We start from the raw sequence: 16,190 nt of genomic DNA, 5'->3' as shown, positions 1-16,190 counted from the left end.
AGATCTAGACGTGAAAAGGACGTGACTTCTGCCATTTTCCATGTTGTTGGTCCAACTGCAGGGTCCCAACAAAATAATAATAACAGTATCGTTATAATAATATTGTTATGATATATGGCTGCATGCTTGTTTTAGTAAGCGTTTAAAAGCTCATTTCAGGGAAATGTTAGAAGATTTGCTTGGCGCATATTTTTATATTATAGGCCTTTCCGATATATTCGTCTCTATTTTATTGTTACAGATAAATCGTTCATACCTTTTACTTAAGCATCTCATATTGGTCATCTTTAGTTATTCCGTCTGTCAAAAATTGTTTTCCTTAGATGGCCGAAGGACCTTATTTTTGAAAGGGAGAAGGAAAAAAACGAGACCGTAGAATTATGTGGAAATAATTTCATTTGATTCGCCGATCTCAATTTGTTGGTCATGAAACTGCCGGTTGCTGTTTATCATTAATTGCAGTAATAGCAAAAAGATCGAATCTGGATGATGTACGGGATGGATTTGATCCTGACAGCAAAGCACGAAAAAAATATCTTTAATATTTATGAGCCTAAGTTTGAATTTCAGAAGAAAAAAAATAAAGAAACGATAAGATATGCATTTCCCTACGTAATCTCTTACATCATCATCTAAACGACTCAACCCACTCAAACAATAGATGATTTTAAGCACTATATTTGGGCTGCATTCTGCAGATATTTTCATTATTGCCACGTCTCTCTCTCTCTCTATATATATATATATATCATGGGGGCAATTAAAGGAAGACAGTTGTAGACTTCACCAATTAATTTAAAAAATGTAAGCACACAAAATGATTATATATAATGGAATATAAAATAAAGATATAAAACAACAAGCAATTAGGAAAAGGCACAATAGAATAAATTGGATTGGTAAGTAATACCACTCTTAGACCCCCTACTATATAAGTCAAAATATCTTCTTACTAGTTGGGAAAAAGTGGGTTACCCAACATGGTGCGGGTTTATGTTGATTGAATTAATAAATTAAACGGTCCAATCTTGCTTTTCTCTTTAGTGGAAAGAGAATTCGTAATTTCATACTTGTAATTAAATAAATAAGGGCTATGGCTATATATATTTATATGTTCCAATAGTAGTTATATAGTCCTCAAAAATCTAGTTATTATTTGTCTCACATGAAAGAAACTTATCTTCTTTTGATTAAAACTTAGTCTTATTTTTAATTTAATTTGCAATCGTTCTTGAATAAAGGGGGTTTTCCATAGATATTTCTATTGGAACTGAGTTCATAATTGTTCGAACTGTAATCTCTAATTACAGACATTGGTAACCGACCCAAAGCAATTTGATTATAATTTAATTAGTGAAGATGGTAGGTGGCAAGATCATATTCTTCAATATATACGTATTCATTTTGTGTGCTCACATTTTTTAAATTAATTGGTGAAGTCTACAACCTGTCTTCCTTTAATTGTCCACATACCTTAAAAGCAACTCGGTTGAATGTTTGATCCAAATCGAATTAATTAACATCCCTACAACTAAAACTAAAAGGATGCCTGATCTGATCATGTCAGCATGAAAGGGTGTTTGAAAGCTCCAGTGTGAACAAGCTCCAAAGGGACCAACAAAGAGGAATCTAAATGGAAACTCTTAATTAATGGTGGCGGCATTGTTGTCATCTCTCATAAAGTTGACTCCAAGATCTCCAACTCACTCCTTAATTCTCCGCCCTCATTTATTTTATCAAAATCATCGTCGTGTATCCTTCAACTTAAGTACTGCGATTCACCATTTAAAACACAATGATATTATAACGCCAAACGGAATCAAACTAGAAACCTACCAACTCTACAGGTCTCTAACCCAATGTGTCCCTTGAGGCCAATTTGATTGAATTGTGAAAATGTTTCAAAAAGGTATTTCCTTGGAAATAAGTGAAAATATAAACCAATATCATATAAATAAAATACTAATATTAAAAAAATATATTTAAATCTGACTCTCTCGAATCCGTTGTGACTGTAACCAAATAACTTTGTACCTCCAAATGGTAAAACAAAAGAAAGAAACCCGGGTTGTTGTCTGTCGGCTTCGAATAAAGAACTCCTGCTGATAAAACGAAAAGATGCAAGGTCCCATATGGGATTAGGCAGGAAGATATGGTCCATGATTGTTACTTTTTCACAAGCCCTGTCAGCTGGAAGTGTTGGCACTAGGCAGACCACCTGGTCACCCATGGCTCTGCTATCACCAGACAGTCCACTAACGTTAGGTGACAAGGTGAGCCTCAAAGCCCAAAATTTTAGTTGAGAGTTGAGTGGCTCTTCTTGCACCCACCTACCAACTAGCTAGCTGATTTTATTGTTACTAACATTATGTTTTATTCGCAAAACTTTTTTTTTTTTACTGGCCAAGAAGTTGTTTAAGGAATTTTGAGTTAAAAATAGTCGTTCAATAAAATTGAAGTGTATCCCTTTTAATATATAAGAATATATTAGAGCATTTTACCTGCGATGGTGGAACGTCTCAATCAGCTTTTATTGTTATAAATAAATTTGTGTACATGACATGCTGTTGCTGATATCGAGCTGAGTAGAATGAGTATTTTATGTTGCGATGATGGAAAGTTTGAATCGGTTTTTACTATCATAGGTAGATTTGTGTACATGGTATGCTGCTGATATCCGGCTGAATAGGATGAGTATTTCATGTTATGTTATGTTATTAATATATGAGATAATTTTGATAAGTATTTTTCACCATTGCACTTTTGTCTAAGGACCTTTTGATCGTTTTAAATGCGTAACACGATAGGAGTCATAATATGTGAATTTGGAACGAACTTTTGGGAGAGCCGTCATCCAAAGTTTGAGGGGCGTAAAGAATTATGAGGAAAATCAAGGGGCGCAGGGGATATTCCTCCGGGGAAGCAAAAAGAGACCCGCAGCCGCAGCGGTAAGTTCCCGCGAAGATGGTGGCGTTATTGAGGTTTTCGAACGCGAGAGGGCTATTTGTTTGGTTGAATTAATTTCCTTCACCTTTTTATACAAGAAAAGTTTCATCTCTTCTTCATCTGTCAACGGGGACCGGCAGACGGGCCACTGGATCTTGGCGTCTTAAAACGATCCCAGAGCTGACTCCCTTCGCTTCCCACCGCGGGCTTCTCGTCGTACTTGCAAGGCGAGGAGCGAGCTCTCCTTCCCTACGTCGTCTCTTCTCTAGGGTTTATCCAATCTCGTTTCCGGTACGCGCATTTCCCGCCAGTTGCCATTTATCGCGAGCTCTGCTCTTAGTCCCGAAATTTATCGTGTCTCTTGATTGATCTTTTGCTGTTTTTTCTGAGATTCTCGAAGAACTCGGTGAATTGCTTTGTTATCTGTGCTTTGAACTTTATCCCGTCTCTTGATTGATGTTTCTGGCTTTTATTGAGATTCTCGAAGAACTCTGTGAATTGCTTTTTTATCTGTGTTTTGAATGGTTCTTTGCGGGTCGGTTCTTCGATCTTATTCTTGTTTGCAATCATTTGGTTTTCTGTTTCGATCATTTATGTTTTCATCATCGTTTCAGGTGCTTTCTTACGCGAACATGGCGAGGAAGATGCTAATCGACGGCGAAGACGGTCCTAAGGAGAGTGAGAAATATGATTTTGATCTATTCGTCATTGGCGCGGGAAGCGGTGGAGTTAGGGCCGCGAGGACTTCGGCTGCCTTTGGAGCTAAGGTAATTTTGAATCTCTGTTTCTCTTCTAGAACAGCAGTGAAATGTTTTTTATGGAACCGTGTAGGTAGCTTCCGTAGGTATTTCCTCTTTTACTGGATTAGCTAGACGACGTGGTTTAACTTACGTTTTTAACTGTTTGCGCATTTGGATGACTTTTATGTGTTAAAGGTCAAATAAGTTAGCGGATTCTTTGTTGTGTCGATGTTGCGTTATCTCTTCTATGACTTAGTTGCTTTTGCATCGGTAAATATACTTAGCCGTTGTATTCCCGTTGATCGAGTTTTTGAACCAGAGGGTTTATGGATCAATTTTTTTTATAACCGTATCGTTTTTATTTAAGAAATTCATAATTTGGGACCTTTTTGAAGGTCGTTATCTTATTCTACTTCGGAAGCTTTAGCCATCATATATTCTCTGGAGACACTAAAACAATGTGGATAGTTTATAAGTGCTAACACAAGAAAAAACAAAATTATGGAATGGCAAAGCCGAAACCTCCAGTGTTTGGCCCAGAACAATATTAGTATTTTTTGCAAGGAAACAAAACCTGGGAGTGTGTTCCTCGTGGATCAACCATAAATTTCCCTGTTGGCATATAAATAACACAAACAGGATATTGATCTTATCAAATTTTATGAGATGCTGCAAAATTTTATAGAACAACAAAGCTGAATGAGCTTGACATGAAACAAATGTATATGTTCTTGTAACAAACAAAATTTCTGGCATACATTTGTGAAATCTCATTTTAGTCCTTGAGAATTTTCATGTTGACTGTTGCTGTTAGATGTACTTTTATGGTGAACGGAGTATGTGAAATTTTAAATTTTTAAGATGCTATTTGATGTGCCCCTTTGATGGGTCAATGTTGCTCATGGGTTTGGATGAGTGCGTTTGTGGCTTAATTATGGGGAGAAAAGTTTGCTAGATGGTTCACAATGCAGATTGCTTTTACGGTGAATAGTAACTTGTTGTTTACCATTATTAATATTAATTTTGTTCTCCATTGCACAAAGCCTCCGGTGGTTTTATAACATGATTTTTTTCTGAACCTTGTTTGAAAGCTCATGACTTATATTCTGAGCAAGTTGCACTTGGCCACCAATAACTAATGATGTGAACCTGCACTTTACTGGGATGTACTTTTATTTTGTTGTTTTCTGTTTATTGCTTCCTTTGGCCAAAGTATGTTCATGAGTTTGCTTCTTGGTATGTGATTTACCTTACCATCATTATGGTATTTGATTTAAGGTTGCAATCTGTGAGCTTCCATTTAGTCCAGTCAGCTCAGAAAACCTTGGAGGAGTTGGTGGAACGTAAGTTTCCTGCAGAATTGATTTTAAAATGTTAATTTTGTCATTCATTTTTGTTGTTGTTTTTTTTGTAATGTTGTTACTTGGTGCCTCCCTGCATTAACTTCATTTCATTTTGATGGAATAGGAGCTCCCTGTAATATCTGGTCTTTGATCTTTCTTTAATACGATCATGTTCCTGTGTTGTCAGCTAAGAATTCCTGCTTAACCTCCATCTTTTCAAGAGCATTTTTTTTTGGGTGCTCATTCATTTTTAGTGAAGCAACATCAAATTTAGGTTTTCAAACTTTGCATAGGTACTTCCATCATTTAGTCATATAGCTGTATGCATGTTAAAATAAACATCTTCTTTTATCTTCTTGGTGGCAAACACTTGGAGTTTCAGACAGGTTATGGATACTTCCTAATCCAATCAATGTTTTCCAGTTAGCCATATCAAAGAAAATGTTAAAAAAATTCCCAGTAATTATGATTTATTTCCGACCCAAAAAATGTGATCCATATAGTGAAAGCCAAGTTTCTTGTAAAATGATGTCTTGTCATGGGACAATTTCCCATATAGTAAACATGGTTCCTATGCGTAAGGGAAATTTATGGGGTATATATTGTATTGGTAGGTTTTGAGAGCATGAGCCTTGAGAAAAGGAAGAACTTGTGTGCATTTTATGGCAGATAATGTTACAGAATGATGTCATGCCTTAAAAAGGAGGAATTTGTGTGGTCTCCTAAAAATTTAAAGTTGTGTTGCTTTCCGAAGTGGAAGGTTCAAACTGTCAAATCATTAGTGTTCAGTTAGGAACTATAAGCTAAAAAAATATATTGAATGTTAATGTATTATATATTGGTTGAAATGTATAAAATGTTAATTGTTAATTGTTTAATTTGGTTTCATTTGAAAACAATTCATTTCCCAATCAGTTAGTGGTCAGGGGACCTCAATTCTCGGGTAACCTGCTTGTTTTCATCCCTTTGGCAATTGGAGATGTAATTCATTGCATGTGCCATATGCTCCTGTAATAACATCTTTTTGGCTGTGGTTAGATGGCCCAGCCTAGTTGAACGCCTAGGGGTGCTTTTGAATGCTAAGGTGATATCGCTAAAGACCTAAGACCTGTTATACTCTTTGGAATAATTACCAGCTCAGGCTAAAAATGTGAAGTGTTTATGGATTTTATTATGCTTTGCATGATCATGAGAAGTTTGCACCTTTTCACCATTTTCACTTCTCATTGACATGTAATAGCTCTAACCTAAAAGCTGTGGAATTCTACTGCTGGGGTTAGTGACATCTTGACATTACACTGTCTAATGTGTTCATGTATTTGGATGCATTGTCACAAAAAATGCGTCTTATTCGAAACAAACGCATATAATGCCAAAAAACAGTAAGCCGTATGAAACATGAAAAAAAAAACCATAAAATTGAAAAAACACAAATTGTATGTGTATTATACAAGTTTTTTCACTTTTTTTTCATATTTTTTTTTTTTTATTTTTTATAATTTTCAGGAATTATTAAATGTTTTAAATTTTTTAAAAATTTTCTGAGATTTTCCCGAGATATGCAACTTTGCCATATTATACCCGAGAAATTCCTCGCCATATAATACCAGTACACGTTTCGTGTGACAATGTTTGGATGTAAGGATTGCATATCACAAGCACATTCTATGTGCTGGATAACGTCATGGTTTTTCTTGTTAATAGATTTAGAGGACCATCTAGCTTGCTTTCTCATACTCAATAGCATGTGATTTTGCAGTGCAAATAATAAGATAAGCTGTCTGGTTCCAATATATAATGTCTAGAAACTGAAACTTGAACTCCCATCTATGCTCATCGAGACAAATAATGTCATGAACAAAGTTACAGAGACTGAAGCTACTCTTGAGTTGACAAATGTTATTTTACTTATTTAATAGAGCTATTTTCAGTGATTCCATTTATTGTATTGTTGAATGTGTCAAACAGAGGTGTTGATAATTTGGAACTTTGTCTCATTACTTATGAAATGCTTATGCTCCTCAAATAGGGAATCTTGCTTTCGTCTTGATCTTGACCTGTTTTAGACTAGTCAAATAGAAAATTCAGTTAAGTCTCCAGCCTTTTGGTTCTGAGTCTGTTTGTTGATCATTGTACTAGCCATAGATGAAGCTTAGTCTATCTTAAACACTTGACTCATATGTAAGATATTTGTTGAAGTTGTGCTTGATTTCCATTTCATAATTCTATGTATCTGTGTTGATAAGTTAATATTTTGATTCTTGTTCTGGCAGGTGTGTTATTCGAGGTTGTGTTCCTAAAAAGATTTTGGTATACGGAGCATCGTTTAGAGGTGAATTTGAGGTGAATATTTCTTTGTACTTTGCTTTGTTTTTCATCATTAAATGGCACTTGGTCATTATGGTGACTGTCATGCGTGAATGCTGGCGAAGGGATCTCTGCTGTCTTAGGCTACTGATTCCATGTCACTGTTGATTCTAGAACTGGGCATTGTTGCATTTTTCAGCTTCTCCTTTCTTTTGAAAATCTGCATGCACAAGCCTGCCAACTCGTATTTGGTTTTGCACAAACAAAAGATATATATTGTGGATTTTTTTCTCATTCAGTGGAATACTTGTCTAATATATGCATTTAATGTGGCATTTTTCTCAAGTTTTTTGTTTGAAACATAATGTTACTGCTGAAAGTTGGTAACCTTAAATTGGTTTCTTGAAATTCTATTGAGAAAAGCCTAAGTTGTTTTTGTCTAACATTATCTATTCGTGTCATGTATACTTCCTGAATTTTCATCATGAATTCAGTTCTCTACTGCAGGCTTAGGCCTCAATGGAAAATTGAACAGTGCATACTTCCGATGAAAAATTTCCATATTTGTCACGTCATGATTATCCAATAGATTTTCAAGTTTATTTTCAGGCTGTGGACATCATTCTTTCTCTTTGGTCGTTTCCTGAAAGTTGAAACTGTTAAACATTTGATTATGTAGTAAATTCAATCAGTTGTTTGTCACTGCTGCTTGACATCTATGCTTCATTGTGTAGGATTCTAGGAATTTTGGATGGGAAACTGGTGAGGTCAATTTCAATTGGAAAAAGCTTCTGGAAAATAAGGTAAAGATGGCTTGAAATTTTTGTTTCCTAGGAGTTCTTGCTCTTTTAATTAGAGTTTATTGCATACCCATCATGCCATATTGTTATCCTCTTGGTCCTTTATATATATTTTTTCATGTCTTACTGTTATCCTATTGGTCTTTTACGTATATATATATCTGTGTGTGTGTGTGTGTATATATATTGTATATATGCATGTCTTTTCCATTAAATCTGTAATGATTTCCCCTTTTATTGTTGTGTAACTTTTGAGATTCCTTTTGTGTGGACCAAACAAAGAATCCCAGACATAAAATGTTCATAGGGACATGTTTGTATGTTAGCCTGCTAACAAATATGAGCTCGAGACACTAGACACGCACACAGAAAGCCCAGCCTTCTCTGATCAGGAATTCTTCATTGTGATTAGGGTAAACTTCCTGGCTTCTAAACAGTATTCTCGGTGGCTTATTCCATTCATAAGTCCTCCACCCGACCTGACTCTGAGATGGACATCCCCTGCTTACTGCTAGCTAACGATCCTGGACCTCACCAGTTTGGATATGATTCTAACATTGTATCATGCAGCTGCTACATTGGCAGGGACAAAGAAGATCAAAGAATAAAGGCTACTTCTTAGGTGCAACTATTGTGCCCTGAAAAGATGGCCCATCATCTGGAAAATTATCCTGGGTCCCATGTTTGCAATGGTGAAGGAATCTGTGTGGTACCTATAAGCCTACAAGTCTACAACGTTTTTTCGAGACAGAGGCAGCAGATGGTTTAGGAATTGAAGGTGGTGGATCTTGCAAACCTTCATGATTTATATGGCCTGAGTGAATTCCTTCAAACAATAAATCAGTTGAAGTGTTTTCAGTCGATTTATTTCTTTGCACATATGTTTAAATTGAAATGTACTAGCTCAGACATTGATTGGCCTGCAAAACATATTTTAGTATTATTGGGGGTTTCCAGATTTTAGACTAGTTGCTTCATAGCTTCTTGCTTTGCACCTTTAATCTTGTTTCTTGCTAGACAACACTTTTCTTCTCTTTCAAATTAAGGCAACACAATAGAGATAAGTTTGACTAAAATTATGAAATTCTTTGTCAGATCCTGTTTTATTGCATGGCCTTAACTTTTGCTAGCTGTTCTGCTTTAGCCATTGTCTTAATCTTCCTCCTGGATGTTGCAGACACGAGAAATAGTTAGACTAAATGGAGTATACAAAAGGCTTCTGGCAAATTCTGGTGTCACATTGCTAGAAGGTAAAGGAAAGATAGTAGATCCTCATCAAGTTGAGGTTGCTCAGAATGATGGAACCAAGACCATGTACTCAGCAAAATATATCTTGATTGGAACTGGCAGTCGGGCAAGTCGTGTGCCTATTTCTGGCAAGGTACTAGATTTTTTTTCAGATATTTTTCTATATGTTTCAATGTACATTTTTCAATTCAGAACAATGTTCAGTGGTGCATGTTTAGTAAACCTTGTATCTACCAAGGTGTAGGTATCGTGATATCTAGAGTGATTGTGCATGATAACATTCTGCCTGAATATTTTATGTTTTAGATGTAATGTTTGAATAAAACCACTTCAACTTGATTATACTTTCGTGCATTCATTCAGAAAAATGTGATAAACATGCCCAAATATTTAAATTAAGTTCCCATGCGAAATGCTAGAAAGTTGATTTTAAGGAGAACGTTCATCAATGTCCAAAGTGGTAGACGTGTGGCGCTATTCCACAGCTCGCCACAGGCTGAGAACTTCTTGCCCAAACTCCTGCAGGAACTGGGGAGTTTGGTATTAAGTTATTAACAACGTAGAACTGCCTCTCTTTTTAGTGGCAGTTTGGTGTATGGTTGCATTTGTCTTTGGTCATATACTAATAGACCCTTTAGATGTCCCTGTCTTCAAGTCCATCTATGTGAATTTTTGTGTTGTGATTGTGGCATTTGATTAAATGACATTTTATCCCTGTGCTGCTTAGTGCATATTTGTGCTTTGGCATGGTTCTGACCTTTATCATGACCTCTTATATCTGCATTTTATTTAACATTCTCATTCTCTTCCTTTCTATTTTAAAGTCTCTTATTCTGAATATTTTTTGTGCCTTAAAATTTCTATGGTTTGGCATCTACTTTGTCCAAATTTGTCAACATTTCTCTAGAATTTGGAGGAAAAAAAACTTTACTTTGAATATCAATGCTCTTCTATATTTCTTTATATTGCCTTTTGTTTCTACATTGTCACTTTATTTGATTTTCAGGAACTGGCTATTACTTCTGATGAGGCGTTGAGCTTGGATGAGGTGCCCAAACATGCTATTATCCTTGGTGCAGGGTACTTCATTCTTGTTAGAATTTTCAGCTTGTACATCATTGTAGCCAATTTCTGGAATGTTAACTGACATGCCCTCTCGTGTTATAAAGGTATATAGCAGTTGAATTTGCTTCTATATGGAGAGGAATGGGTGCTACAGTGGACCTATTTTACAGGAAGGACCTCCCATTAAGGTTGTGGAAGTTCTTTCAATTGTATTCTTTTCTGTCATGTTTTTTGCTGACTGCCTGGAATTTATTAATTCTTCTTATCAAGCTTAATTCAATGCCCCCACATGCTAATTAAATACTTCAACAATTTCATGGTCTGGATGTTAATGATGACTGAGAGATGCACATAGCATATGTGCAAATAGAAGGTGTAGGAGAGTGGTCTTACCCTATGGATTCTGGAGATGAATGAATGTTTCACAGTTTCCTGCATGGGAAATATATTCTAGTGATTCAACTTGCATGACAGAGATTGAATAACCATTTATAGTGCACAAATAGGACAATGCATTTTCTTATCATTTAACAACCTGAAAATGGTATGTTGCACGTAAAGATGAGATTCATTATAGCTGAATTTAATCCCTCAACATTCCAAACTTTGGGAGACATCCTCCATTTGTCCATTGGGCATGGAATCATGACAACAAAATATTGATGTGGGTTCTTTGCTAGTCATATCCCTTACTTTGGTGATCCATCTTTTTGTGACCTTTGAGCAAGGGAGGTAGTAAATAGGAGCTATTCCATGTGGTTGAGACCCTAGATTATATGATTTCACCCAAAGTGTCTCCAGTCTTTTCTTTAAAATCTTCAGTTGCTGATGACTTGCCAAATAGATGCCTTTCTTTCTAGCTTGACTTCATCACCTCCATACTGGAAGGATACTTATTTTTGGATAAAGGGGTGAGAACCTGTTCTTCGTATAGCATAACAATCAAAGCATCCTGCGAGGAGATGATTGTCAGCAAGTCTTTTTTAACTACGGATGCCCATGTCTGTGTTCATTTATGATTGTTGAATTGTTTGTTCCAGAGGTTTTGATGATGAAATGCGAGCTGTAGTTGCCAAAAATCTGGAAGGCAGGGGCATCAGACTGCATCCTGAAACAAACTTATCTGAGGTACCTTGGGTGCAAAGTTATGCTCATGCTGAAAGTGCTGTTAGCGATCCATTCACAAAGCCTTAACAATTTCTTTCTTTGGTTGTAGTTGGTGAAAACAGAAAATGGTATAAAAGTTCGGACTGATCATGGGGATGAATTACTTGCAGATGTTGTATTGTTTGCCACTGGTAAATTGATCAGATTTAGTTCATAATTTTCTTGTACACATATACACTCATGTACACATGTTGCCCTGCACATAAAAAACATCTGAACATGAAGTTATTTCACTGCGTGCAAGTTTTTTGAAGTTGTTCATGTTTATGTTTGCATGCACATCCATACAGCATAGCATACTGGTGTTTTTGGAATATGAAGTAGCTTATCTTGTTTGAACGACTTGAACTAATGACACACACAGTGTTTTGCCTTCATAAATCTTGATAATGGAATTGACAGTTCAGCTAATTTTGAAGATGGATTCATATTGTACATTTGTTTTGTGCTTTTCTCTTTTCCTTTTAAACTGGTGTTTTTCAAACCTTTTTGTTAGCCATGATCTCCAGATCCTGTCATTTGGTGCTGATCTTAGTTTGCTTTCATTTTGATGAATGATCTTGGCATGAGTAGTTATGATGATTGAATTGATTGGCTTCTGTGCTCTTATTGCAAGTGTAGGGCGAAAACCAAATACAGAGGGTCTGAACCTTGAAGCTGTTGGTGTCCAACTTGATAATGCAGGAGCTGTTAAGGTCAGTGTTGCATAATTCTGAAGGCAGTAATAAATTCATTAAGATCGATATTTTCAGGCTTTCAGCTATATCTTTGTGCAATGTCTTGCAAATACTTATCAGCTTTCTATTTACAATTTTACAGGTGAACGAGTATTCTCAAACAACAGTTCCTAGCATATATGCTGTTGGTGATGTTACCAATAGAATAAACCTTACTCCTGTTGCCTTAATGGAAGGGACTTGTTTTTCGGTATGTAAGCTATTCCTTTTCACTTTTTGTGGTTTAACTCTTTTCCTTTTTTCTTCTTTGAGGTTCTGATGTTCATATATGCCACTCTTCATGCATGCAGAAGACTGTCTTTGGTGGGAAACCCACCATGCCTGATTACAAATTTGTCCCTTGTGCAGTATTCTGGTAAGTTTGATTTGTCACATGGTTCTTGTTCGCATTAGTCCATTTTTTTATTTATAAATTTGTTAGTGGGTTACAATTTTGCTGTCTTAATGTTCTGTATTGACAGTAAGTACACAGTATACATGTCAGCAAGAAGTTTATGTACTATCTTTTGCAATATCAGTTTATGTGAAAAAACTATTTAGGCAGGCAAAGAGTTTTTCTTCGGGTGTGATTGATGTCATTTCAATTTTTTCACCTGAGATGGCTAATACCTTGAACATTAAGAAGCATTGATCAGGATTCTGTGGACATTTATTTGTGCAATACCCTGTGCTGCTTCATTCATGTAGCCAGAGAATCAACTTGTTATTCTGTTTATAACTTTCTACTTTATTCATGTAGGAGATTATGTTCAAATAGAATTGTTTCATTCGCTATAGCTGTTCTATTGTTTATCTAGTTTTTTTAAACCTTTCTTAATTTCTGTCTGAAATTTCTCTAAGTTCATATTCCTTTCCTCCTTTTCTTTTATCAGTGTACCACCTCTTTCTGTTGTGGGCCTCAGCGAACAAGAAGCTCTAAAGCAAGCAAATGGTGACATCTTGGTCTTCACATCCACGTTCAATCCTATGAAGAATACTATATCCGGGTGAGTCAATGCTATAGGATGTCCTGGTGGTTGGCCAGTGAAGAATTGGCTTTCATAGATCATGATGAGTTTTGGCATTATCAATCCCTAATGCTACTAATTGTGGAGTTTGTTTTGTTCATTCATATTGCATTTTATATTCATTTGAGATGTTGTGGCTCTTTAGGAGGCAAGAAAGGACAATAATGAAGCTTGTTGTGGATGCTGAAACTGACAAGGTGATTGGTGCATCAATGTGTGGCCCAGATGCACCTGAGATCATGCAGGTAATAACGTTATACATATTCATTCACTTGTCCTCCATTTCTTATTTAGTTCTGAATGCACTAAAGAAAGTAGTTGTCCATTATGAGAATGCAAATACTGTTGAAAACAGCTAGGATCTTTATGCTGCAACAGCAGCAAGATCTGTTCTTGTTGAGCTGCTGAAAGGGATTGGCAAAGGAAAAGAAACTTCCACATGCGAAACTGCTCTTGCTTGAACTTTTTGATTGGAAACATTAAACCCTGGACACATTGACAGATTGTGTCATGTTGAACTGATAGTTGCAGCCCAGAAACCCATTATATAGGATAGTCCGAACTATGAAAGAGTTGAATTGGTGGTAGTGAATTAGACCTTTTTTCTTTCCACAATTTGGAGCAGTTAAGGCTTTGTTTTTGTGAATTGTAATATAAATTCATTGGTTTCCAACTTCACTAAATTTGCGATGTCCTCTGATTACTGTGTTTCATCCATTCTAAATCTACTATACCTCAGCTACCCAATGTCTAGATTCTATGTCCTGTGGTAGGATTAGAGGCATTACTCTGGGTCAAAGGTAGCTGTGTGGTGTTCACAATATCCTAGAAACAGCCATTTGCAGCCATCAGGAACATTATGGAGTCTTTTGTCTTCACTCTTTGATGGGGTAGCTTTCACCAGCATCAGTAGTTTCTTTTGATGCGAGAAACCAATGAGACATGAACTGGATAGCCTCTATTTTTGGAGCTCGTGTCAGTCTGGTACTTGGATATGTGCCAAGTTAACTTCATGTAGACTAATTGTGCTTCATAGAGAGTACATATGTCTCCATGCACCCAACTGAAATGATGTTCTGATTGAAAATTTGTCAAGTGATCATTCATGAAATGAATTTGCTAGTATAGGAAAGAGGTATCTCTTACATATGTAAACCTCACCTTTTAGTAGTATGCTGAACAGTTGATGGGAAATGGAATGGAAAAGAAAGAGAAAACTGCATGTCATTCTAATAGCTTGGTTTGAAATTTTGAATGTCTCAAAAAGTGAAAATCAAAGTGCTTTCCTGAATGTTGGTTCTCTTTACTAACGTCATGTCTCAACTCCTTTTTGCCTCAAAAGACTTCACTTCCCGTTTTTGTTTCCCTTTTGCTTGTCATCTTCATTTCCTTTGCAACCTTGCACCACAGTTCACATGCTCGTGTCATTTACATTCTCCATTATGTTTGTCATCTTTATTTCCTTTGCAACCTTGCACCACACTTCCTATTTTAGTTTCAATTACATGACAAGAGATAGCTTGCTTCAACGATTAAAATTGAAAGGTGAACTAAGTCAAGTGAAATTGAACTTGAAATATTCCTTGCTGATGCCTTTCAAATAAATTAAGGTTGTATATAGTATATACCAAACTTGGTCAGAGTCTTTTCTGGCTTCATAAAATTGTGAGTTGGTCGGTGCGGGTTGTATGCTCAAGCAGATCATAGGATTGAGGTTTGTCTATCTGACTTGCTCAAGTACCACCCTGTGCTGCAATCTTGGGTGGAATTTATTTTTTTGTTGCTCAAAATTTGATATGCAAGAGTGGGTCCCAAATCTGAAGTTTGGGCTCGATGGTAGCTGGTGTTAAGGATCTTAAAATTTCATAACTTGGCTAGTTCAAGTGGTGGCGTTGGCTATGCTATAATTTCAGCGTGCCTCCTTTTATAGCTTGGGTTATTTTTAGACATCTTTCAGGTTCAGTTCGGTACACTTGTGGTGGAAATTGATACATTTTAACAAACAATAATCTTCTTGCTCACTACAGGGTATTGCTGTTGCTCTGAAATGTGGTGCAACAAAGGAACAATTCGATAGCACGGTGAGTCTATTTGCATTTATTTACTTACGGAAGATGAATAAGTTACATAAAAATTCTTTCTTGTCCTGGAGAATGCAATATAGCGAATTCACATATTTTGTCTTTGCATACTTTTATTCCAGGTCGGTATTCACCCATCAGCCGCTGAAGAGTTTGTGACCATGCGAACACTCACACGGCGTGTTGCTGCTGGTGGTAAAGGGAAAACAAATCTCTAAGGCGAATTTCAATAGATGAAGTCAATTATTTAGCTGTTGGGAATTCGTGCTTTAATTTATTATTAATAAGTCATTGCCGTTGGCATATTGTGGTTCACTGGCTCACTTGTTTATATGGTTATTAATTTCCTTTTTTAAGCTTCCCAAGGTTTGCATGCTGTGATACGTTTCTTGATTAAAGGAAATTTTAACAATAACGAAGACATCAGTATGGCTGCAAGATCCATGCGACTCCGCCAGTTTTTGCAAATTTAATGTAACGAGGATATGCATCGTATGCACAACTTGCTAGTTTGAAGTTCTTTGGAAATATAGGACATGATTTTTGTTCATGGTTAGCACAATATTATAAAGAAATAATCAGCATATAGTTCAACCCGCCGGAGAAAGGTCAAAACCCAGGTTTGACCCATTTGCAGTGCTACTTGTAGTGTCGTGGGTGTTCGGATCACTGCTGTTTAATCCAACTTCCATTCTGCTTCAATTCAAGGCCTTGGACGTCAACTCATCGTCGTCTATGCCCTTGTGAAA

General features: G+C 36.3%; 1 protein-coding gene across 1 annotated transcript; it reads left to right on the top strand.

The window, feature by feature from the left end:
• Positions 1-3,053: 3,053 nt before the first annotated feature.
• LOC116266317 (glutathione reductase, cytosolic) lies at positions 3,054-15,864 on the top strand. The gene is made up of 17 exons (XM_031647478.2): positions 3,054-3,237; positions 3,561-3,713; positions 4,965-5,029; positions 7,303-7,372; positions 8,071-8,139; positions 9,314-9,517; positions 10,391-10,464; positions 10,554-10,637; positions 11,490-11,577; positions 11,666-11,747; positions 12,238-12,311; positions 12,436-12,543; positions 12,644-12,708; positions 13,226-13,339; positions 13,506-13,605; positions 15,388-15,441; positions 15,564-15,864. Exons 2-17 carry the CDS (start codon positions 3,579-3,581, stop codon positions 15,657-15,659), a joined length of 1,482 nt encoding a protein of 493 aa, XP_031503338.1. The 5' UTR covers positions 3,054-3,237; positions 3,561-3,578; the 3' UTR covers positions 15,660-15,864.
• Positions 15,865-16,190: the final 326 nt, after the last annotated feature.

The sequence above is a fragment of the Nymphaea colorata genome, chromosome 12 (assembly GCF_008831285.2).
Source record: "Nymphaea colorata isolate Beijing-Zhang1983 chromosome 12, ASM883128v2, whole genome shotgun sequence".
Taxonomy (NCBI): domain Eukaryota; kingdom Viridiplantae; phylum Streptophyta; class Magnoliopsida; order Nymphaeales; family Nymphaeaceae; genus Nymphaea; species Nymphaea colorata.
The sequence above is the reverse complement of the archived record's forward strand: the minus strand, read 5'-3'. Positions and strand labels throughout refer to the sequence as shown.

What these genes read in the sequence shown, in the direction of transcription:
- LOC116266317 (XM_031647478.2), top strand. Translation starts at nt 3,579, where the DNA reads ATGGCGAGGAAGATGCTAATCGACGGCGAAGACGGTCCTAAGGAGAGT. An exon ending in AGGAAGGACCTCCCATTAAG is followed by an intron (nt 10,638 to 11,489) that starts GTTGTGGAAGTT and finishes TGTTTGTTCCAG; the next exon opens with AGGTTTTGATGATGAAATGC. An exon ending in GTCCCTTGTGCAGTATTCTG is followed by an intron (nt 12,709 to 13,225) that starts GTAAGTTTGATT and finishes TTCTTTTATCAG; the next exon opens with TGTACCACCTCTTTCTGTTG.